This window comes from Rattus norvegicus, chromosome 13, assembly GCF_021556685.1.
Source record: "Rattus norvegicus strain SHRSP/BbbUtx chromosome 13, alternate assembly SHRSP_T2T, whole genome shotgun sequence".
NCBI classification, from domain to species: domain Eukaryota; kingdom Metazoa; phylum Chordata; class Mammalia; order Rodentia; family Muridae; genus Rattus; species Rattus norvegicus.
In genome coordinates this window covers 31849334-31874343 of record NC_141546.1, presented here as the reverse complement: position 1 = coordinate 31874343, position 25010 = coordinate 31849334, and the positions used below count along the sequence as shown (strand labels likewise).

The window sequence follows — 25010 nt, the reverse complement described above, 5'->3', positions numbered from 1 at the left end:
CCGGGGAACAAAGGCACTCGCCTTAAGTACAAAACAGACAGCGGCTGTAAACTTGTCCTCTGGGGATTGGTGGAGTGAGAGATACCTTATTAACATGCTTATCATCTTGGCCTTGCAAATGCCAGAAGAAAGCTAAAGACACGGCTTAATGGTTGTATACCACAAACGACCACTAGATGTCAGTGCCATCTTTAGTTGCTCCCAACAGCTTAGTCCCTGGAAGCTCTGGTTGGTAGGCATTGTTCATATGGGGTCTCAAGCTCCTTCAAGCTCTTTCAGTCCTTTCTACGATTCCTTCAATAAGGGTTCCGTTATCAGTTCAGTTGTTTAATGATGGCATTCGCCTGTGTATTTGCTGTATTCTGGCTGTGTGTCTCAGAAGAGATCTACATCCGGTTCCTGTCGGCCTGCACTTCTTTGCTTCATCCATCTTATCTAGTTTGGTGGCTGTATATGTATGGGCCACATGAGGGGCAGGCTCTGAATGAGTGTTCCTTCTGCCTCTGTTCTAAACTTTGCCTCCATATTCCCTCCCAAGGGTATTCTTGTTCCCCTTTTAAAGAAGGAGTGAAGCATTCGCATTTTGGTCATCCTTTCTTGAGTTTCATGTGTTCTGTGCATCTAGGGTAATTCAAGCATTTGGGCTAATAGCCACTTATCAATGAGTGCATACTATGTGTGTTTTTCTGTGATTGGGTTACCCCACTCACTGGGTTCCAGTTCCATCCATTTGCCTATGAATTTCATAACGTCATTGTTTTTGGTAGCTGAGTAATATTCCATTGTGTAGATGTACCACATTTTCTGTATCCATTCCTCTGTTGAAGGGTATCTGGGTTCTTTCCAGCTTCTGGCTATTATAAATAAGTCTGCTATGAACATAGTGGAGCACGTGTCTTTGTTTTATGTTGGGGCATCTTTTGGGTATATGCCCAAGAGAGGTATAGCTGGGTCCTCAGGTAGTGCAATGTCCAATTTTCTGAAGAACCTCCAGACTGATTTCCAGAGTGGTTTTACCAGTCTGCAATTGTTTGGAATATTTTTAATGACTGCTCTATTTCTTCAGGAGTTATTGGACTGTTAAGATGATTTTCTCATCCTTATATAACTTTGAAACTTGGTATTTGTCTAGATAATTGTACATTTCATCCAGATTTTTTAGTTTATTTTTTTGAACATAGGCTTTTGTAGCAAGGTCTGATGATTTTTTTTTAAATTTCCTCAAAGTCTGTTGTTATTTCTCCCTTTTGATTACGGATTTTGTTAATTTGTACAATATCTCAGTGCCCTCTCCTTAGTCTGGCTAAGGGTTTATCTATCTTGTTGATTTTCTCAAGACCTAGTTCCTGATTTTGTTGATTCTTTGTATAGTTCTTTTTGTTTCAAAGTGGTTGATTTCAGGGCTGAATTTGATTGTATCCAACCTTGTACTCCTGTTGGGGGTATTTGCTTCCTTTTGTTCTAGAGCTTTTGGATGTGCTGTCAAGATGGTAATGTATGCTCTCTCCAGTTTCTTTTTGGAGGCACTCAGAGGTATGTGTTTTCCTCTTAGCAGTACTTCCATGTGCCATATAGGTTTGTTTGTTTGTGTCTTCATTTTCATTAAATCCTAAAAAGTCTTTATTTTCTTTATTTCTTTCTTGACCACATTATCATTGAGTAGAGCATTATTCAACTTCCATGTGTATTTGGGTTTTTGTCGTTTTGTTGTTATTGAAGACCAGCCTTAGTCTACGGTGATCTGATAGGAGGCATGGGATTATTTCAGTCTTTTTGTATATGTTGAGGCCTGCTTTGTGACCAATTATATGGTCAATTTAGCAGAAGATACCAGGAGGGGCTTTGAAGAAGCTATATTCTTTTGTTTTAGTATATATGTTCTAAAGATATCTGTTAAATACATTTGGTTCATAACTTCTGTTACTTTCTCTATGTCTCTGTTTAGTTTCTGTTTCCATGATGTGTCCATTAATGAGAGTGAGGTTTTGAAATCTCCCATGATTATTGTGTGAGTTGCAATGTATGCTTTGATTTTTATTAAGGTTTCTTTAAAGAATTTAGGTGCCCATTCATTAAGGAAGGAAATTACACCCTACAAAAAGCAAGAAAGGAATCGCTTTGGAACTAGCCCAAAATAAGATAGCCACAAAAACTTAATTAAACCTCTAATATCTCTTCCCATCATTGGGAAATCTCCAGTAATCTAATAGAATGGATATGTAAAGACGACCCAGCATTTTGGTACATATAGGAAACATGCCTCAGTGAAAAAGACAGAAACTACCTCAAAGTTAAAGGCTGGAAAATATTTTCCAAACAAATGGTCCAAGGGGGGGGGGAATGGAGTAGCCATTCTAATATTGAATAAAGTCTACTTTCAACCAAAAGTTATCAAGCAGCAAAAAAGGACACTTCATATTCATCAAAGGAAAAATCCACCAAGATGAACTTTCTTTTGTTTTTTTTGTTTTTTTTTGTCCATCTTTATTAACTTGGGTATTTCTTATTTACATTTCGAGTGTTATTCACTTTCCTGGTTTCCAGGCCAACATCCCCTAATCCCTCCCCTTCCCCTTCTATATGGGAGTTCCCCTCCCCATCCTCTCCCCCCATTACCGCTCTCCTCCGAACAATCAAGTTCACTGGGGGTTCAGTCTTGGCAGGACCAAGGGCTTCCCCTTCCACTGCTGCTCTTACAAGGCTATTCATTGCTACCTATGAGGTTGGAGCCCAGGGTCAGTCCATGTATAGTCTTTGGGTAGTGACTTAGTCCCTGAAAGCTCTGGTTGGTTGGCATTGTTGTTCATATGGGGTCTCAAGCCCCTTCAAACTCTTTCAGTCCTTTCTCTGATTCCTTCAACGGGGGTCCCATTCTCAGTTCAGTGGTTTGCTGCTGGCATTTTCCTATGTATTTGCCGTATTCTGGCTGTGTCTCTCAGGAGAGATCTACATCCGGTTCCTGTCAGCCAGCACTTCTTTGCTTCATCCATCTTAATCTAGTTTGGTGGCTGTATATGTATGGGCCACATGAGGGGCAGGCTCTGAATGAGTGTTCCTTCTGCCTCTGTTCTAAACTTTGTCTCCCTATTACCTGCCAACGGTATTCTTGTTCCCCTTTTAAAGGAGTGAAGCATTCGCATTTTGGTCATCCATCTTGAGTTTCATGTGTTCTTTGCATCTAGGATAATTCAAGCGTTTGGGCTAATATCGACTTATCAATGAGTGCATACCATGTGTGTTTTTCTGTGATTGGGTTACCTCACTCAGGATGATATTTTCTAGTTCCAACCATTTGCTTATGAATTTCATAAAGTCATTGTTTTTGATAGCTGAGTAATATTCCACTGTGTAGATGTACAACATTTTCTGTATCCACTCCTCTGTTGAAGGGCATCTGGGTTCTTTCCAGCTTCTGGCTACTATAAATAAGGCTGCTATGAACATAGTGGAGCATGTGTCTTTTTTATATGTTGGGGCATCTTTTGGGTATATGCCCAAGAGAGGTATAGCTGGATCCTCAGGCAGTTCAATGTCCAATTTTCTGAGGAACCTCCAGACTGATTTCCAGAATGGTTGTACCAGTCTGCAATCCCACCAACCATGGAGGAGTGTTCCTCTTTCTCCACATCCTCGCCAGCATTTGCTGTCACCTGAGCTTTTGATCTTAGCCATTCTCACTGGTGTGAGGTGAAATCTCAGGGTTGTTTTGATTTGCATTTCCCTTATGACTAAAGATATTGAACATTTCTTTAGGTGTTTCTCAGCCATTCGGCATTCCTCAGCTGTGAATTCTTTGTTTAGTTCTGAACCCCATTTTTTTTAGTATAATAAGACTTGAAAGTTTTATTTTTTTATATTTTTTTATTAACTTGAGTATTTCTTATATACATTTCAAGTGTTATTCCCTTTCCCATTTCCGGAAAAACATCCCCCTCCCCCCTCCCCTTCCTTATGGGGGTTCCCCTCCCAACCCTCCCCCCATTGCCGCCTCCCCCCATAGTCTATTTCACTGGGGGTTCAGTCTTAGCAGGACCCAGGGCTTCCCCTTCCACTGGTGCTCTTACTAGGATATTCATTGCTACCTATGGGGTCAGAGTCCAGGGTCAGTCCATGTATAGTCTTTAGGTAGTGGCTTAGTCCCTGGAAGCTCTGGTTGCTTGACATTGTTGTACTTTTGGGGTCTCGAGCACCTTCAAGCTCTTCCAGTTCTTTCTCTGATTCCTTCAACGGGGTACCTATTCTCAGTTCAGTGGTTTGCTGCTGACATTCGCCTCTGTATTTGCTGTATTCTGGCTGTGTCTCTCAGGAGCGATCTACATCCGGCTCCTGTCGGTCTGTATTTCTTTGCTTCATCCATCTTGTCTAATTGGGTGGCTGTATATGTATGGGCCACATGTGGGGCAGGCTCTGAATGGGTGTTCCTTCAGTCTCTGTTTTAATCTTTGCCTCTCCCTTCCCTGCCAAGGGTATTCTTTTTCCTCATTTAAAGAAGGAGTGAAGCATTCACATTTTGATCATCCGTCTTGAGTTTCGTTTGTTCTAGGGATCTAGGGTAATTCAAGCATTTGGGCTAATAGCCACTTATCAATGAGTGCATACCATGTATGTCTTTCTGTGATTGGGTTAGCTCACTCAGGATGATATTTTCCAGTTCCAACCATTTGCCTACGAATTTCGTAAACTCGTTGTTTTTGATAGCTGAGTAATATTCCATTGTGTAGATGTACCACATTTTCTGTATCCATTCCTCTGTTGAAGGGCATCTGGGTTCTTTCCAGTTTCTGGCTATTATAAATAAGGCTGCGATGAACATAGTGGAGCACGTGTCTCTTTTATATGATGAGGCATCTTTTGGGTATATGCACAAGAGAGGTATAGCTGGGTCCTCAGGCAGTTCAATGCCCAATTTTCTGAGGAACCTCCAGACTGATTTCCAGAATGGTTTTACCAGTCTGCAATCCCACCAACAATGGAGTAGTGTTCCTCTTTCTCCACATCCTCGCCAGCATGTGCTGTCACCTGAGTTTTTGATCTTAGCCATTCTCACTGGTGCGAGGTGAAATCTCAGGGTTGTTTTGATTTGCATTTCCCTTATGACTAAAGATGTTGAACATTTCTTTAGGTGTTTCTTAGCCATTCGGCATTCCTCAGCTGTGAATTCTTTGTTTAGCTCTGAACCCCATTTTTTAATAGGGTTATTTGTTTCCCTGCGGTCTAACTTCTTGAGTTCTTTGTATATTTTGGATATAAGGCCTCTGTTGTAGGATTGGTAAAGATCTTTTCCCAATCTGTTGGTTGCCGTTTTGTCCTAACCACAGTGTCCTTTGCCTTACAGAAGCTTTGCAGTTTTATGAGATCCCATTTGTCGATTCTTGATCTTAGAGCATAAGCCATTGGTGTTTTGTTCAGGAAATTTTTTCCAGTGCCCATGTGTTCCAGATGCTTCCCTAGTTTTTCTTCTATTAGTTTGAGTGTGTCTGGTTTGATGTGGAGGTCCTTGATCCACTTGGACTTAAGCTTTGTATAGGGTGATAAGCATGGATCGATCTGCATTCTTCTACATGTTGGCTCCTTCGTCAAAAATCAAGTGACCATAGGTGTGTGGGTTCATTTCTGGGTCTTCACTTCTATTCCATTGGTCTATCTGTCTGTCTCTGTACCAATACCATGCAGTTTTTATCACTATTGCTCTGTAATACTGCTTGAGTTCAGGGATAGTGATTCCCCCTTAAGTCCTTTTATTGTTGAGGATAGCTTTAGCTATCCTGGGTTTTTTGTTATTCCAGATGAATTTGCAAATTGTTCTGTCTAACTCTTTGAAGAATTGGATTGGTATTTTGATGGGGATTGCATTGAATCTGTAGACTGCTTTTGGTAAAATGGCCATTTTTACTATATTAATCCTGCCAATCCATGAGCATGGGAGATCTTTCCATCTTCTGAGGTCTTCTTCAATTTCTTTCCTCAGTGTCTTGAAGTTCTTATTGTACAGATCTTTTACTTGCTTGGTTAAAGTCACACCGAGGTACTTTATATTATTTGGGTCTATTATGAAGGGTGTCGTTTCCCTAATTTCTTTCTCGGCTTGTTTCTCTTTTGTATAGAGGAAGGCAACTGATTTATTTGAGTTAATTTTATACCCAGCCACTTTGCTGAAGTTGTTTATCAGCTTTAGTAGTTCTCTGGTGGAACTTTTGGGATCACTTAAATATACTATCATGTCGTCTGCAAATAGTGATATTTTGACCTCTTCTTTTCCGATCTGTATCCCCTTGATCTCCTTTTGTTGTCTGATTGCTCTGGCTAGAACTTCAAGAACTGTATTGAATAAGTAGGGAGAGAGTGGGCAGCCTTGTCTAGTCCCTGATTTTAGTGGGATTGCTTCAAGTTTCTCTCCATTTAGTTTAATGTTAGCAACTGGTTTGCTGTATATGGCTTTTACTATGTTTAGGTATGGGCCTTGAATTCCTATTCTTTCCAGGAGTTTTATCATGAAGGGGTGTTGAATTTTGTCAAATGCTTTCTCAGCATCTAATGAAATGATCATGTGGTTCTGTTCTTTCAGTTTGTTTATATGATGGATCACGTTGATGGTTTTCCGTATATTAAACCATCCCTGCATGCCTGGGATGAAGCCTACTTGATCATGGTGGATGATTGTTTTGATGTGCTCTTGAATTCGGTTTGCCAGAATTTTATTGAGTATTTTTGCGTCGATATGCATACGGGAAATTGGTCTGAAGTTCTCTTTCTTTGTTGGGTCTTTGTGTGGTTTAGGTATAAGAGTAATTGTGGCTTCATAGAAGGAATTCGGTAGTGCTCCATCTGTTTCAATTTTGTGGAATAGTTTGGATAATATTGGTATGAGGTCTTCTATGAAGGTTTGATAGAATTCTGCACTAAACCCGTCTGGACCTGGGCTCTTTTTTGTTGGGAGACCTTTAATGACTGCTTCTATTTCCTTAGGAGTTATCGGGTTGTTTAACTGGTTTATCTGTTCCTGATTTTACTTCGATACCTGGTATCTGTCTAGGAAATTGTCCATTTCCTGAAGATTTTCAATTTTTGTTGAATGTAGGTTTTTATAGTAAGATCTGATGATTTTTTGAATTTCCTCTGAATCTGTAGTTATGTCTCCCTTTTCATTTCTGATTTTGTTAATTTGGACGCACTCTCTGTGTCCTCTCGTTAGTCTGGCTAAGGGTTTATCTATCTTGTTGATTTTCTCAAAGAACCAACTTTTGGTTCTGTTGATTCTTTCTATGGTCCTTTTTGTTTCTACTTGGTTGATTTCAGCTCTGAGTTTGATTATTTCCTGCCTTCTACTCCTCCTGGGTGTATTTGCTTCTTTTTGTTCTAGAGCTTTTAGGTGTGCTGTCAAGCTGTTGACATATGTTCTTTCCTGTTTCTTTCTGCAGGCACTCAGCGCTATGAGTTTTCCTCTTAGCACAGCTTTCATTGTGTCCCATAAGTTTGGGTATGTTGTATCTTCATTTTCATTAAATTATAAAAAGTTTTTAATTTCTTTCTTTATTTCTTCCTTGACCAGGTTATCATTGAGTAGAGCATTGTTCAATTTCCTCGTATATGTGGGCATTCTTCCATTATTGTTATTGAAGACCAGTTTTAGGCCGTGGTGGTCCGATAGCACGCATGGGATTATTTCTATCTTTCTGTACCTGTTGAGGCCCATTTTTTGACCAATTATATGGTCAATTTTGGAGAAAGTACCATGAGGAGCTGAGAAGAAGGTATATCCTTTTGCTTTAGGATAGAATGTTCTATAAATATCCGTTAAGTCCATTTGGCTCATGACTTCTCTTAGTCTGTCGACATCACTGTTTAATTTCTGTTTCCATGATCTGTCCATTGATGAGAGTGGTGTGTTGAAATCTCCCACTATTATTGTGTGAGGTGCAATGTGTGTTTTGAGCTTTAGTAAGGTTTCTTTTACGTATGTAGGTGCCCTTGTATTTGGGGCATAGATATTTAGGATTGAGAGTTCATCTTGGTGGATTTTTCCTTTGATGAATATGAAGTGTCCTTCCTTATCTTTTTTGATGACTTTTAGTTGGAAATTGATTTTATTTGATATTAGAATGGCTACTCCAGCTTGCTTCTTCTGACCATTTGCTTGGAAATTTGTTTTCCAGCCTTTCACTCTGAGGTAGTGTCTGTCCTTGTCTCTGAGGTGTGTTTCCTGTAGGCAGCAGAATGCAGGGTCCTCGTTGTGTATCCAGTTTGTTAATCTATGTCTTTTTATTGGGGAGTTGAGGCCATTGATATTGAGAGATATTAAGGAATAGTGATTATTGCTTCCCGTTATATTCATATTTGGATGTGAGGTTATGTTCGTGTGCTTTCATTCTCTTTGTTTTGTTGCCAAGACGATTAGTTTCTTGCTTCTTCTAGGGTATAGCTTGCCTCCTTATGTTGGGCTTTACCATTTATTATCCTTTGTAGTGCTGGATTTGTGGAAAGATATTGTGTAAATTTGGTTTTGTCATGGAATATCTTGGTTTCTCCATCAATGTTAATTGAGAGTTTTGCTGGATACAGTAACCTGGGCTGGCCTTTGTCTTCTCTTAGGGTCTGTATAACATCAGTCCAGGATCTTCTGGCCTTCATAGTTTCTGGCGAGAAGTCTGGTGTGATTCTGATAGGTCTCCCTTTATATGTTACTTGACCTTTTTTCCTTACTGCTTTTAATATTCTTTCTTTATTTTGTGCGTTTGGTGTTTTGACAATTATGTGACGGGAGGTGTTTCTTTTCTGGTCCAATCTATTTGGAGTTCTGTAGGCTTCTTGTATGCCTATGGGTATCTCTTTTTTTTAGGTTAGGAAAGTTTTCTTCTATGATTTTGTTGAAGATATTTACTGGTCCTTTGAGCTGGGAGTCTTCACTCTCTTCTATACCTATTATCCTTAGGTTTGATCTTCTCATTGAGTCCTGGATTTCCTGTATGTTTTGGACCAGTAGCTTTTTCCGCTTTACATTATCTTTGACAGTTGAGTCAATGATTTCTATGGAATCTTCTCCTCCTGAGATTCTCTCTTCCATCTCTTGTATTCTGTTGGTGAAGCTTGTATCTACAGCTCCTTGTCTCTTCTTTTGGTTTTCTATATCCAGGGTTGTTTCCATGTGTTCTTTCTTGATTGCTTCTATTTCCATTTTTAATTCCTTCAACTGTTTGATTGTGTTTTCCTGGAATTCTTTCAGGGATTTTTGTGTCTCCTCTCTATGGGCTTCTACTTGTTTATTTATGTTTTCCTGGAATTCTTTCAGGGATTTTTGTGTCTCCTCTCTATGGGCTTCTACTTGTTTATTTATGTTTTCCTGGAATTCTTTCAGGCATTTTTGCGGTTCCTCTCTGTAGGCTTCTACTTATTCTCTAAGGGAGTTCTTCACGTCTTTCTTGAAGTCCTCCAGCATCATGTCAAAAATGATTTTGAAACTAGATCTCGCTTTTCTGGTGTGTTTGGATATTCCATGTTTGTTTTGATGGGAGAATTGGGCTCCGATGGTGCCATGTAGTCTTGGTTTCTGTTGCTTGGGTTCCTGCGCTTGCCTCTCGCCATCAGATTATCTCTAGTGTTACTTTGTTCTGCTATTTCTGACAGTGGCTAGACTGTCCTATAAGCCTGTGTGTCAGGAGTGCTGTAGACCTGTTTTCCTCTCTTTCAGTCAGTTATGGGGACAGAGTGTTCTGCTTTCGGGCGTGTAGTTTTTCCTCTCTACAGGTCTTCAGCTGTTCCTGTGGGCCTGTGTCTTGAGTTCACCAGGCAGCTTTCTTGCAGCAGAAAATTTGGTCTTACCTGTGGTCCTGAGGCTCAAGTTCGCTCGTGGGGTGCTGCCCACGGGCTCTCTGCAGCGGTAGCAACCAGGAAGACTTGTGCCGCCCCTTCCGGGAGCTTCAGTGCACCAGGGTTCCAGATGGTCTTTGGCTTTTTCCTCTGGCGTCCGAGATGTGTGTGCAGAGAGCAGTCTTCTGGTTTCCCAGGCTTGTCTGTCTCTCTGAAGGTTTAGCTCTCCCTCCCATGGGATTTGGGTGCAGAGAACTGTTTATCCGGTCTGTTTCCTTCAGGTTCCAGTGGTGTCTCAGGCAGGGGTCCTGCCGCTCCTGGGCCCTCCCCCACGGGATCCCAGAGGCCTTATACAGTTTCCTCTTGGGCCAGGGATGTGGGCAGGGGTGAGCAGTGTTGGTGGTCTCTTCTGCTCTGCAGCCTCAGGAGTGCCCACCTGACCAGGCCGTTGGGTCTCTCTCTCTCACGGGGTCTGGGAGCAGAGAGCTGCTGCGGGCCGGGATCCGAGGGTGTGGGACTTCCGGTAAACTCAGAACGTGCCGGGTCCTAGAGGAATTCTGCTTCCGTGTATCCCAAGCTCACCAGGCAGCTTTCTTGCAGCAGAAAAGTTGGTCTTACCTGTGGTCCCAAGGCTCAAGTTCGCTCGTGGGGTGCTGCCCACAGGCTCTCTGCAGCGGCAGCAACCAGGAAGACCTGTGCCGCCCCTTCCGGGAGCTTCAGTGCACCAGGGTTCCAGATGGTCTTTGGCTTTTTCCTCTGGCGTCCGAGATGTGTGTGCAGAGAGCAGTCTCTTCTGGTTTCCCAGGCTTGTCTGCCTCTCTGAAGGTTTAGCTCTCCCTCCCATGGGATTTGGGTGCAGAGAACTGTTTATCCGGTCTGTTTCCTTCAGGTTCTGGCGGTGTCTCAGGCAGGGGTCCTGCTGCTCCTGGGCCCTCCCCCACGGGAGCCCAGAGGCCTTATACAGTTTCCTCTTGGGCCAGGGATGTGGGCAGGGGTGAGCAGTGTTGGTGGTCTCTTCTGCTCTGCAGCCTCAGGAGTGCCCACCTGACCAGGCGGTTGGGTCTCTCTCCTGAACCCCATTTTTTAATAGGGTTATTTGTCTTCCTGCAGTCTAACTTTGTGAGTTCTTTGTATATTTTGGATGTAAGCCCTCTATCAGTTGTAGGATCGGTAAAGATCTTTTCCCAATTTGTTGGTTGTTGTTTTGTCCTAACCACAGTGTCCTTTGGCTTACAGAAGCTTTGCAGTTTCATGAGAACCCATTTGTTGATTCTTGATCTTAGAGCATAAGCCATTGGTGTTTTGTTCAGGAAATTTTCTCCAGTGCCCATGTGTTCGAGATGCTTCCTCACTTTTTCTTCTATCAGTTTGAGTGTATCTGGTTTGATGTGGAGGCCCTTGATCCACTTGGACTTAAGCTTTGTACAGGGTGATAAGCATGGATCGATCTGCGTTCTTCTACATGCTGACCTCCAGTTGAGCCAGCACCATTTGCTGAAAATGCTATCTTTTTTCCATTGGATGGTGTTGGCTCTGTTGTCAAAAATCTAGTGACCATAGGTGTGTGGGTTCATTTTTGGGTTTTCGATTCTACTCCATTGGTCTATCTGTCTGTTTCTGTACCCATACCATAATGTTTTTATCAATATTGCTCTGTAATACTGCTTGAGGTCAGGGATAGCGATTCCCCTGGAAGTCCTTTTGTTATTGAGGACAGTTTTAGCTATCCTGGATTTTTTGTTATTCCAGACGAATTTGCAAATTGTTCTGTCTACCGCTCTGAAGAAATGGATTGGTATTTTAATGGGGATTGCATTGAGTCTGTAGATCGCTTTTGGTAAAATGGCCATTTTTTACTATATTAATCATGCCAATCCATGAGCAATGAGATCTTTCCATGTTCTGAGATCTTCTTCAATCACTTTCTTCAGAGGGTTGAAGTTCTTATCATACAGATCTTTCACTTGCTTGGTTAAAGTCACACTGAAGTATTTTATATTATTTGGGACTATTATGAAAGGTGTTTTTTCCCTAATTTCTTTCTCGGCTTGTTTTTCTTTTGTGTAGAGGAAGGCTACTGATTTATTTGAGTTAATTTTATACCCAGCCACTTTGCTGAAGGTGTTTATCATGTTTAGTAGTTCTCTGGTGGTACTTTTGGATCACTTAAGCATACAACAAGATGAATTTTCTTTCTTTTCTTTTTTCCAGAATTTAAATATTTTAATAAGAAATAAGAAGCAAAAAAGCCACGGGTTCCAGTAACTGTCCTCCCCGCATTACCCCCTCCTCCCAGCAATTATGTTCACTGGGGTTTCAGACTTGGCAGGACCAAGGGCTTCCCCTTCCACTGGTGCTCTTACTAGGGTATTCATTGCTACCTAGGCAGGGTCAGTCCATGTATAGTCTTTGGGAAGTGGCTTAGTCCCTTGAAGCTCTGGTTGTTCATTGGCACTGTTGTTCATATGGGGTCTCAAAGCCCTAAAAGGTCTTTCAGTCCTTTGTATGATTCCTTCCCTGGGGGTTCCTTTCTCAGTTCAGTGTTTTGCTGCTGGCATTTGCCTATGTATTTACTGTATTCTGGCTGTGTCTCTCAGGAGAGTTCTATATCCAGTTCCTGTCAGCCTGCACTTCTTTGCTTCATCCACAAGATGAACTTTCAATCCTAAATATCATTTATGAATTTCAAGACTCATACAATGTTCGTAGCTTAGGTAATGAATATATTGAAAGACAGAATTCTAAGAATTGGATTTATTCATGAGAGTTTCATTCTGTGAATTTATGTCTATAAAATGTTTTTTGCAAAGACTGGCTGATATAATAATTTGTACTTAATATACTATAATTTTCTACCTTAATGAGAAATTGTGAGTAAATTTGATTTGAAAGACTAAAAGTAATAGACTCGATGCTGTCTCAAGGCATTATTTTTTAAAACAAAACTGAAAACAACGAACAAAGGAACCTGTTTCAAATATGGCATCTATTAGTATTCTAGTGATTGATCTGCAGTGTTGAAACACAGCAACTAGAAAGGGAAGCAAAATCATGGCAAGTGGAATAATTCATGTTAAACCAACAAACCAGAAGAGAGGTAGGGTTTGTGTGTGTGTGTGTGTGTGTGTGTATGTGTGTGTGTGTGTGTGTGTGTGCGTGCGTGTGTGTGTGTGTGTCTATGTGTGTGTCTGTATGCGTATGTGTGTGTATCTGTATGTATAAGTATTTCCTGCATATTCATAGATATACTTTCATTATGAGAGTAATAAGTAGAGCAAAGCTCTACTGTGAGCCAGAATAGTATGATATACAATATGAAGCACACAGTATGAATATCAACATTTTGTCCAGACGAAAAGTTGTCATATTAAAGCTTCAACCGTCTCTTCCTATAATAGGTCCACATAGGATTTTTTGCTAGACCAAAGGCTACATTCCTTGAAATGCCAACGAATTTAACCATAAAACTCAGAGACTCATACACACACACACACACACACACACACACACACACACACACACACACTAATGCACACAAACTCAGAAAACCTCAGGGTTCTGTGGATCACCATATATATTCTTCATAATTACTGTCTAGGATTTTTCTAAAGTTATCAAATTTATCCTTTGGGGACAGGTTTTTTTGGCATCATCAATCACAAAATGGAATATACAAATGGTTGCATTCCAGCATGAAATGTATAGTAATTACAAAAAACAGTAGTAATCGAAGAGTTATATTTATTGATAATTGTGTCAAAGAAGAATTTGGCTTCAAATTATAAAATTACTCTATAATGTTCAAAGACTAACACCACAATAAAATTCACAGTGAATGCATACCACAAATTCAAATATTCTACCAAGATAAACTATAGAAAAATATGTAACAGGTTTGCATAAGAATAGCTATTATTTTAGCCTCAATGCTCACATTTTAAAATATTGTTTAATAAGTTTGAAGATGAAATTTATATCATTAATAATCAGTGGTGTCAGATTAATGTTAGGTGAAAAATTTTCATAGTTTATATTTAATATAACTACTTATGATGAATAATAGATTAGCTTCTGAGTAAAATATTTCCAACTAATATCAAGCACATGGCTACAATGTGGGAATTCACTGATAATGACTTAGGTTTCAACACTGTTTAAATTCTTATAACTATATTTCTCTTTTATAATTAATGTTTCTTGATAAATACACGTAAAGCAATTAGCCTATCAAGTTAGTCTGGTGCGTGGATCTATTTGATTCAAGGTTTGAACTTGTACTAAATGATTTTCTATATTGTTTACCTTTGTAAAGTTTCTCTCCAGTTTGAATTCTGTGCTGTGTTTGAAGATATGATCTTTGTGAAGACATTTCCACCTCCTTTACATTAGTAATGTTTGTCTCCTGAATGAATTCTGTGGTGACCTTGAAGAGAAGAGGACCAGGAAAAGAGTTTCCCACATTCATTGCATTTATAAGGCTGCTTTTCAGGATGGAATTTTGATGAACTTGGAGAGTTGAAGAACAGGTAAAAGACATGCCAACTTTGTTCATTCACGGAGATTACCTTTTCTGTGGATTCTGTAGTGAACTTGAAGATGTTATGACTGATTAGGTGATATTCTACATTAATTACATTTATAATGTTTGTCTCCAGTATATATTCTGTGGTGAACTTTAAGATCTTAAGACTGTGTATAAGATTTGCAACATTCAATAAATTTTTAAAATTTATTTCCAGTATGGATTCTGTGGTAAACTGAAGATTTGAGGAATCTGTAGATGATTTCCTAAACTTATTACATTTTAAGGTTTGTTTTCAGTCTGGATCCTGTGGTGAACTTCAAGATGAGAGGAAAGAATAAAGAATTTCCCACATTCATTTCATTTGTAAGGCTAATCTAGAATATGTGATCTGTTGTGACATTTAAGACTTGAGGAGTGTGTGAAAAACTTCCCACATTCATTACATTTGTAAGGTTTGTCTCCAGTATGTGATCTCTGGTGTTTTTTGAGACTTGAGGACTGTATAAAAGATTTCCCACATTCATTACATTTGTAAGGTTTTTCTCCAGTATGTGATTTCTGGTGACTTTTAAGACTTGAGGACTGTATGAAAGATTTCCCACATTCAGTACATTTGTAAGGTTTGTCTCCATTATGGATTCTGTAGTGACATTTAAGACTTGAGGAGTGTGTGAAAAATTTCCCACATCCATTACATTTGTAAGGTTTGTCTCCAGTATGAGATCTCTGGTGAATTTTTTTTTTGGATGTAATAAGCAAAGGCGAGGTTTATTATGGAGATCTATTACAGAGATCTCCGGGCCGACACGTATCCCGCGCAGGAGACAGAGGTGTTGACCCCGAAACTCAAAAATTAGGGGTTTATATAGGGGAAGCTAGGGGGTTTGACGTGGTTACACACAATTGGCTAATTTCTGTCGCGGCTATAAGTGATTGGCTCATTCAAACATGGCAGTGAGATTACAGCACAGCAGAAGAGTACGTGCTGACTGGAGCATACAGGATTTTAGAAGCCAGGGGCTTATCAGGGTTTGAAGGACATCTGGTTAAAGTGTGACTCTGAGTAAACTGGGGGAGGTGCCCTCCTGTCAAATGGTTTATGAGTCAGTCTTGATAGCTTGGGCTGGTTCCTGTATTCCTTTCCTTTATCTTTATGGCCTGTCAGTCCTGGCTACAGGGTGGGCCCCGCCCTGCCTAGACAGTGTTTAGCCCTGAGTCTGTGGATTTTGAAACTTATTCTTTTAATTTTATATTTTTAAACCTTAAATCTGTATAATTTTCCTTTCATTCCCCTCTTCTTTTACTAAGTAATTCTAATCTTAGAATTTTGATATCAAATCTTGTATTTGGTTTTACCAGTTGTCCTAACTGACTGGTACTGTTGTCTCAGAACCATCAACCGCACAGCACCCACTCAATTTTTAACAAAAGCAATTAGCCTGTTTGTCACGCAGGGGTCAAAAACTAAAACCAAGAAAATTATTAGTAATGGCCCAGCTATAGCAGAGAGTAGGGTAGTCATCCAGGGAGATCGAGTGAACCAAGACTCAAATCAACCTTGTTAAGTGCCTTTATCTTTTTGTATGAGTCAAGCCTATTCCCACACCTATCCCGATGGAACCCAGGGCAAACATGTTGAGTGTCCTTCTAGGTCCCAGCTCTCAGTCCTAATAGCTAGTATGTGGCTGGTAAGGGCTGAAAATTGACGGCTGTCAGGGTAGTCAGCAGCACCAGGTACGGTCCTTTCCAGTGAGGCTCGAGTGTCTGGGTTCGGTGTCGTCGTATGTAGCCATAGTCTCTGAGATCTCTGGTGAATTTTAAGACTTGAGGACTGTGTGAAAGATTTGCCACATTCATTACATTTGTAAGGTTTGTCTCCACTATGGATTCTATTGTGAACTTTAAGAATTGAGGAGTGTGTAAAAGATTTGCCACATTCATTACATTTGTAAGGTTTGTCACCAGTATGACTTCTGCAGTGAACATGAAGATTTGAGAAATTTGTAAAGGAATTTCCACATTCATTACATTTGTAGGGTTTATCTCCTGTATGGATTCTGTGATGAACTTTTAGTCTTGAGAACTGTATAAAGGATTTCCTACATTGGTTATATTTGTAAGATCCATCTCCAGTATGAATTCTATGGTGAACATGAAGATTTGAAGAACCTGTAAATGATTTCCCCCATTCATTAGACTTGTAAGGTTTGTTGCTGGTATGGATTTTGTCCTGAGTTTTAAGTCTTGAGAACAGCATAAAGAATTTCACACATTCATTATATTTGTAAGTTGTTCCATGAGTAGAAATTCTGAAGTGAGTCTTAAGATCTGAGGACTGAGTTCTCTCAAGAGGAGTATCTGGAGCTTCCTGATCTGTTTCAGGAGTGAAACAGATGTGTTTTGCAAACAGATCATTTCTATAATAACATATTTCACAGTCTTCACTTCTAGGTCTGGAGTCCCAGAATTTCTCTCTATGTAGAGCTGAAAGGCTATTACATGCATATCTTTGTGTTATTATCTTCTGAAAATAGTCCTGTGTAAATACCTTTGGGAATAGCTTCTTAGTATGATCACAATACAGAGCTGAAATTAATGAATAAATGTCATTATATGACACTTTGCAATTGGTTGAAAATAATATATATGCATAATTCATGAAATAGTACTAATCTGAGGATAATGGCAAAAACATACAACACTAAACTATACCAATTGTTCCAAAGACATAATTGTCATAAACATATATTAAGAGATATTCATGAAATCTATAACATATTTTATATATATTATTTTCATCAATAATAACACAATGGCAAATACATCAACAAGGGTTATTTTATTCATATGTTTAATTTTTATTTTTTAACCTTTTCTATAGTACACAATTTATACCCTTCCAGGACCACACTCTAACTCTTGCGCATTACATACACACCCACACTCCCAGTAGCAAGAAAATATCTGGAGCCCCAACACCCAACTGCACAAGGTCACCCCATTCTTTGAGGCCTCAAGTTTCTTGTGGGCTAGGTGCATGTTCTCTAACTAAGTACAGACCCTGCAGTTCTCTGCTGTACGTGTGTTAGTAGACTTGCTTCAACTGGGGAAGGACGGCTGATTGGGGGAGAGATCTAAGTGGTCCAGGTTAGTTGAGACTGCTAGTCTTCCTGTAGGGCTGCCATGATCCTCCATTCCTTTGAGGTTTTAACTTATTCTTCAACGGGGTCACCAGCTTCTGTCCATTGGTTGGGTGTAAGTACCTGCATCTGACTCTTTCAGCTTCTTCTTGGGTCTTCCAGAGGGCAGTCATGAATGGCCCCTGTTTGTAAGCAAACCATAGCATCCTTAATGGAGTCTAAACTTGGAGTCTTCAGTCCCTTTGCTTTGGACCCCAATTTGAGTTCATCATTTGACCACCTTTTTCCTCAGGCCCTTCTCCATTTTTGACTCCATGGTTCTTTCAGAAAGGAACTATAATGCATCAGAGTTTGACTATGTGAAAGCAAACTCATCCCTATATTTGATACCCTGTCTTTTTACTGGATTTGGGCTCTATAAGTTCCCTCTCCCCACAGTAGGTCTTTCATCTGAGGTCTCTCCTTTTGAGCCCTGGGACTCTCTCACATCCGTGTTATTTGGTATATTCTAGAGGGTACCACCAACTCCTACCTCCCAAGGATTTCCATTCCCATTCTTTCTGCTGGACATCAGGGTTTCAGTCCTTTCGCCACACCCAATACCTTTCGAGTTCAACTCTTCATCTCATCACCTAGGTCCTTCCCTCTTACCACCTGTGGTTGTATTCCTTTCCCATCCAAGTGGGATTGAGGCATCCTAACTTAGGCCTTTCTGCTTGTTAACCTTCTTGAGTCCTATGGATTTTATCCTGAGTATTCTGTATTTTTTGACTAATATCCACTTATTAGTGTGCTTTGCTATTCATGTCCTTTTGGGGTCTCAGTTGCCTCACTCAAGATGATATTTTCTAGTTCCCTCCACTGGCCTGCAAATTCATGATGTTTTTGTTCTTAGTAGCTCAGTAGTATTCCATTATGTAAATGGAATATAACATTTTGAGAATCAATCCTTCTGTTGTGGGATGCCAAGGATATTCTGTTGTATCTCCTGCTTCTGCTTATCATAAATAAAGCCACTGTGAACATAGGAAAGAGGACTCCTGTGACATGGAGTGGCAACTTTTGGGTATATGCCCAAGAGTGATATAGCTGGGTCTTCAGGTAAATCTACTTCGATTTTTTTTTTGAGGAACTGCCAGATTGATTTCCAGAGTGGCTGTGCCAGTTTCCAATCCTATCAGCAAAGGAGGAGTGTTACTTTTTCTCTACATCCTCTCCAACATATGCTGTCACCTGGAATTTTGTTCTTAGCTATTCTCATTGTTAAAAGGGTTGTTTGATTTGCATTTACCTATTGACTAAGAACATCTTAAGCAAGTACAAATTCTGAATGTTCATAAGATCAATTTTCCAGTGATACTACTGTATAAAACTACATTTGAAATTAAAATAAGAAATTCTGGACCTGACCTTTGAACAGATACACATTACTTAAATGATACTTGTGAAATCCCAGTTCTGCACTCTATTCCCTGTGCCATGATCCACCTAAATCTCTGGAGGACTTCTGCCCTCACAACCAAGTGATATGACAATGCCACACACCCCTAATTGCTGCTCCCCTGCAAACCACAACATATATGAGGTCTGCCCTATCTACTCTTTGCTACATCTCCAAGTCCTCATGCCTATTTGCAATTCCAGATGCATGTATCAGGAACCAACCCTTACGTCTACATCACAGGGGGCCTTCACAGACCTAAGGCAACTCAATTCTGCCTGAAATGACAGAAACAAGGAGGACTGACTAAAACATCTATGTATATTCCTAGAGTCCATGCTTCCAGTCATGCCAAAACAAGCAAACTACCGTTTGCTAAAGGACAAGTAATAGCACAATAAAATAAATAGGAAATTAAGTTTTTCTACTAGGTCAAGTGATATATAAACTAGCCAATATATGGTGCAAAATAAAACTTTATATCTGGTCTCCATCTCAGCACAGAGCTGGCACTGTCCCATTATCCTCCATGCCAACTTACTGCCCAGAAAGAGCTTCCCTCCCAGAAGTGCTCTCACTCATGAACCCATATGGGAAACCCTACTTTAACCCTAATAATTGTCAGAAGACGGACCCACATGGAACTCACCGGGCACAGAATCTGCAGAGCAGCCAGGAACAGGATCCTTCCTGGCTCTGTCTGTATCCTGGAGTTGGTACTGTAGCACAGACCTCTATAGCCAGGTAATGCATGGAAAGAGCTGGTCTCCCAGAAATGCTTTCACTCTGAAGCCCGCATGTGGGACCACCATTTTCATTCTAGTGGACCTCCAAAAAGGGACATGCCTGGAGAACACAGGGTACAGGAACTAAAGGGCCGCCTGGGACAGAATTCTTCTAGTCTCTACCCGTTCCCAGCAATGGGGTTGTCCTAAAGCCCTCTGTAACCAAATCCTGTCCAGAAAGAGCTGGTCTCCCAGGATTGCCCTCATTCCTAGGCCCATATGTAGGACTACATTTTCAAGGGACTTGCCAGAAGCCAAAGGGCACAGGAACTGCAGAGAATCCTGGGAATGAATCCTGACAGTATATATTTGTAACCAGATCTAAGGATATCCAGCAACATTTTATATCCAAATCCTGCCCAGAGAAACATGGTCTCCCAGTAGCACACTCACTCCAAAGATCACAAGCTCACAGGCCCATAGAAGGGACAAACTCTGTCAGATACAGCAAGACCAACAATACCAGAAATATACAGATGGTGAGAGGGAAGCACAAGAAACTAAGAAACAGAAACCAAGCCTACTTGGTATCATGAGAACACAGTTCATCAACCACACAAAGTCCTGGGATCCAACAATACACCAGAAAAGCAGGAATTGGATTTCTTTCTTTTTATCTCTCCATCTTTATTAAATTGGGTATTTCTTATTTACATTTCAATTGTTATTACATTTCCCGGTTTCCAGCAAACATCCCCGTAGTCCCTCCCCCTCACCTTCTATATGGGTGTTCCCCTCCCTATGCTGTTCCCATTACCACCATTCCCCCAACAATCCCGTTCACTGTGGGTTCAGTCTTGGCAGGACCAAGGGCTTCCCCTTCCACTGGTGCCCTTACTAGGCTATTTATTGCTGCCTATGCAGTTGGAGCCCAGGGTCAGTCCATGTATAGTCTTGGGTAGTGGCTTATTCCCTGGAAGCTCTGGTTGTTTGGCATTGTTGTTCATATGTGTTCTCAAGCCCCTTCAAACTCTTTCAGTCCTTTCTCTGATTCCTTCTACAGGGGTCACGTTCTCAGTTCAGTGGTTTGCTGCTGGCATTTGCCTATGTATTTGCCGTATTCTGACTGTGTCTCTCAGGAGAGATCTACATCCGGTTCCTGTCAGCCTGCACTTCTTTGCTTCATCCTTCTGATCTAGTTTAGTGGCTATATATGTATGGACCACATGTGGGGCAGGCTCTGAATGGGCATTTTTTCAGACTCTATTCTAAACTTTGCCTTCGTATTTCCTCCCAAGTGTATTCTTGTTCCCCTTTTAAAGAAGGAGTGAAGCATTCACATTTTGGTCATCCTTTTTGAGTTTCACATATTTTGTGCATCCAGGGTAATTCAAGCATTTGGGCTAATATCCACCTATCAATGAGTGCATAACATGTGTGTTTTCCTGAAATTAGTTTACTCACTCTGGATATTTTCCAATTACATCCATATGTCTATGAATTTAATAAATCATTGTTTTGGATGGCAGAATAGTATTCCATTGTGTAGATGTAACACATTTTCTGTAGCCATTCCTCTGTTGAAGGGCATCTGGGTTCTTTCTAGCTTCTGGCTATTATATATAAGGCTGCTATGAACATAGCGGAGCATGTGTCTTTGTTATAGGTTGGAGCATGTTTTGGGTATATGCCCAAGAGAGTTTTTTTCCCAGCAAGTTTTGGGAACAGAGTATTCTGTTTTTTGTGTGTAGTCTTTCCTGTCTACTGGTATTCAGCTCTTCCTGTGGGCATGTATCCTGAGTCCACCAGGCAGGTCACTTGGAGCAGAAAATTTGGCATTACCTCTGGTCTCAGGTCTGTATTGGCTCCTCCGGGACTGCATTTCAGCTCTCTGTGAGGGTAGCAATCATAAAGGCTTGACCTGTCTTTTCTTGGGTCCCTGTGCATAGTGGGCCCAGCTGGTGCTAGGCGTTTTCCTCTAAAGTCAGACATTTGGGCAGAGTGTAGTCTCTTCTGGCTTAACAGGCATGTCTTCCCCTCTGAAGTTTTAGCTCTAACTCCCATGGAATTTCGGTGCAGAGAGCTGTTTGACTGAGTCCCTTCAGATCTGGCCAGTGATTGGATTGCAAGGGCCCTGCAGCTTGAGTGCCCCTATCTTCCTGTTCCCAGAGGCCCTACACAGTTTCCTCTTCAGCCAGGGATGTGGGCAAGGGTGGGCAGTACTGGCGGTCTCTCCTGCCTTGCAGACTGAGGAGTGCCCACCTGTCTGAGCGATGAGCTCTCTCTCCCACGTGGTTTGGGAGCAGGGAGAGAAATTGGATTTCAATCACATCTCATAATGAGGATAGAGCACTTTAAGTAGGACATATGTAACTAGCTTAAGGAAATATAAGAGGACAAGGGTAAACAATGGAGGCAATTAAAGAGAATACACAAATATCCCATAAAGATTTTCACGAAAACAAAATTGAATACATGAAGGAAGTGAAAGAAACCATCAAGGACCTGAAAAAAGGAAATAGAAACAGTGAAGAAATTAAAATGAAATAAAATCAGGGAGATGAAAAACTTAGGAATAACCTCAGGAAACAAACATGCAAGCATTACCAAAAGAATACAAGGAATTGAAGACAGAATCTCAAAGGAGAAGATACCACAGAATTATCTTGACACACCATTCAAATTTTTGTAAAATGCAAAATGCTGCTAACTCTAAACACTCAGGAAGTTCAGGACACAATGAGAAGACCAAACAGAAGAATAATAGGTATAGAAGAGAACAAAGGTTTTCAAATTAAATGGCTAGTAAATATCTTCAAAATTTTAGAAATGAAATCTTCCCTAACCCAAAGCAATGAGATGCCCATGAAAACATAAGAAGCTTGCAGAATTCCAAATATAATGGACTAGAAAGGAAATCCCTTCCCTCAAATAATAGTTAAAACACAAAATGTACACACACATACACCCACATACAGACCACCACACAAAGAATATTAAAAGCAGTAAGGGAAAAAGGTCAAGTAACATACAAAGGCAGACATAATCAGAATTACACCAGACTTGTTAACAGAGAATATGAAAAATAGAAGATCCTTTGCAGATATCATAGAGACCCTAAGACAACACAAATGCAAGCTCAGGCTACTATATCCAGCAAAACTCTCAATTAACATAGATGGAGAAAACAAGACATTCCATGACAAAACCAAATTTACACTGTCTATCTGAAATTGCAGCCCTAGGGAAGATAAGAGACGAAAAACTCAAACAAAGGGAGGAAAACTACACATAGGCAAGTGCAAGAAATTAACATTATTTCAACAAACACAAAACGAAGAAATGAACAAAACATAAATCTACATCTAACAACAAAATAACAGGAAACAACAATCACTATTCCTTAATATCTATTAACACCAATGAACTCAATTCCCCGATAAAAAGACATAGACTATCTGACTGGATGCATAAACAGGACCCAACACTTTGTTACATACAGGAAATTCACCTCAGTAACAAAAACAAACATTACCTCAGATTAAAAGGCTGGACATAATTTATCCAAGCAAATGGACCCAAGAAACAAGCTAGGGTTACCCCTCAAATATTAAAAATACACAGACTTTCAACCAAAAGTTAACAATAAAAGAAGGAAGTATATTTCATGCACATTTAGGAATATTTTACCAAGATGAACTCTCAACTCTGAACATCTATGATCCAAATGCAATGGGACTCACATTAACAAAATAGCTCTCATGAAGCTCAAAACATACATTGCACCACACATAATAATAGTGGGAGACTTCAACACCCCCTCTCATTATTAGATAGATGATGGAAATAGAAACTAAACAGAGACACAGGGAAAGTAACAGAAATTACAAACGAAATGGATTTAACAGATATGTATAAAATTTATTCCTAAAAAAGAATATACCTTATTCTCAATATCTCATGGTATCTTCTCCAAAATTGATCAAATAATTGGTCACAAAAGAGGCCTCAGAGATGTAAGAAGATAGAAATAATCCCACGCATCCATCAGATCAGCATAGACTAAGGCTGGTCTTCAAGAACAACAGAAATGACAGAAATTCCACATACACATGGAACTTGAACAACGTTCTAATCAAGGATACATTGATCAAGGAAGAAAAAAGAAAGAAATTAAAGACTTTTCAGAATTTAATGAAAATGAAGACAAAACATACCCAAATTTAAGGGACACAATGAAAGCAGTGCTAAGAGGAAAACTCATACCTCTGAGTACATCCAAAATGAAATTGGAGAGAACATATACTAACACCTTAAAAGCTCACCTGAAATCTCTAAAACAATAATAAGGAAATATGCCCAAGAATAGTAGAAGGTAGGAAATAATCAACTCAAGGGCTGAAATCAACCAAAAAGAAACAAAAAGTACGATATGGAGAATTAACTGGTTCCTTAAGAAAATCATTAAGATTAAATCATTAGCTAGAATAACCAGAGGGCACAGAAACAGTATCCAAATTGATAAAATCAAAAAGTGAAAAGGATGACATGACAAAATAAAGATAAGAAATTCAAATAAATTATCAGATTCTAGTACAAAAGCCTATACTCAACAATTGGAAAATCAGATTGAAAGAACAATTTTACAGTCAGATATTAGGTACCAAAATTAAATAACCATTGAAACAGTCCCATAACTCTCAAAGAAAAAGATGAAGTCATTAAAAGTCTTCCAACCGGGGCTGGAGAGATGGCTCAGCGGTTAAGAGCACCCGACTGCTCTTTCAGAGGTCATGAGTTCAATTCCCAGCAACCACATGGTGGCTCACAACCATCTGTAAAGAGGTCCGATGCCCTCTTCTGGTGTATCTGAAGACAGCTACAGTGTACTTATATATAATAAATAAATAAATCTAAAAAAAAAAAAAAAAAAAAAAAAAAAAAAAAAAAGTCTTCCAACCAAAAGGAGCACTAGATGGGTTTAATGCACAATTCTATCAGACTTTCAGAGAAGACATAATGTGAATACTCTTCGAACTACTAACAAAAACACAAATAAAAGGAACAGTATAAAATTAATACTGTGAAGCTACAATTTATCTCTTACCTCAGCTTCACAAAGACACCACAAAGAAAGAGAAATTCAGACAATTTCCCTTGAGAATATCTGTGTAAAAATACTCAATAATTCCCTGAAACCAAATCTGAGAACACATCAAAATGATCATTCTCCATGATCAAGTAGGATTCGTCCACAAGAATGAGGGATGATTCAATGCACAGAAATCCAATAAGCTACCTACACTATAAACAAATTCAAGGAAAAAGGACACACAATCATCCCATTAGATGCTGAGAAAGCATTTGGCAAAATT

General features: G+C 39.9%; 1 protein-coding gene across 1 annotated transcript; it reads right to left on the bottom strand.

Moving 5' to 3' along the window:
- Nucleotides 1-12793: 12793 nt before the first annotated feature.
- On the bottom strand, nucleotides 12794-16586 carry LOC148001569 (uncharacterized). The gene is given in 4 exon segments (XM_087581920.1): nucleotides 12794-12835; nucleotides 14370-14535; nucleotides 14619-15068; nucleotides 16150-16586. Coding segments are annotated over 4 exon segments (1095 nt in total).
- Between the last annotated feature and the right edge of the window lie 8424 nt (nucleotides 16587-25010).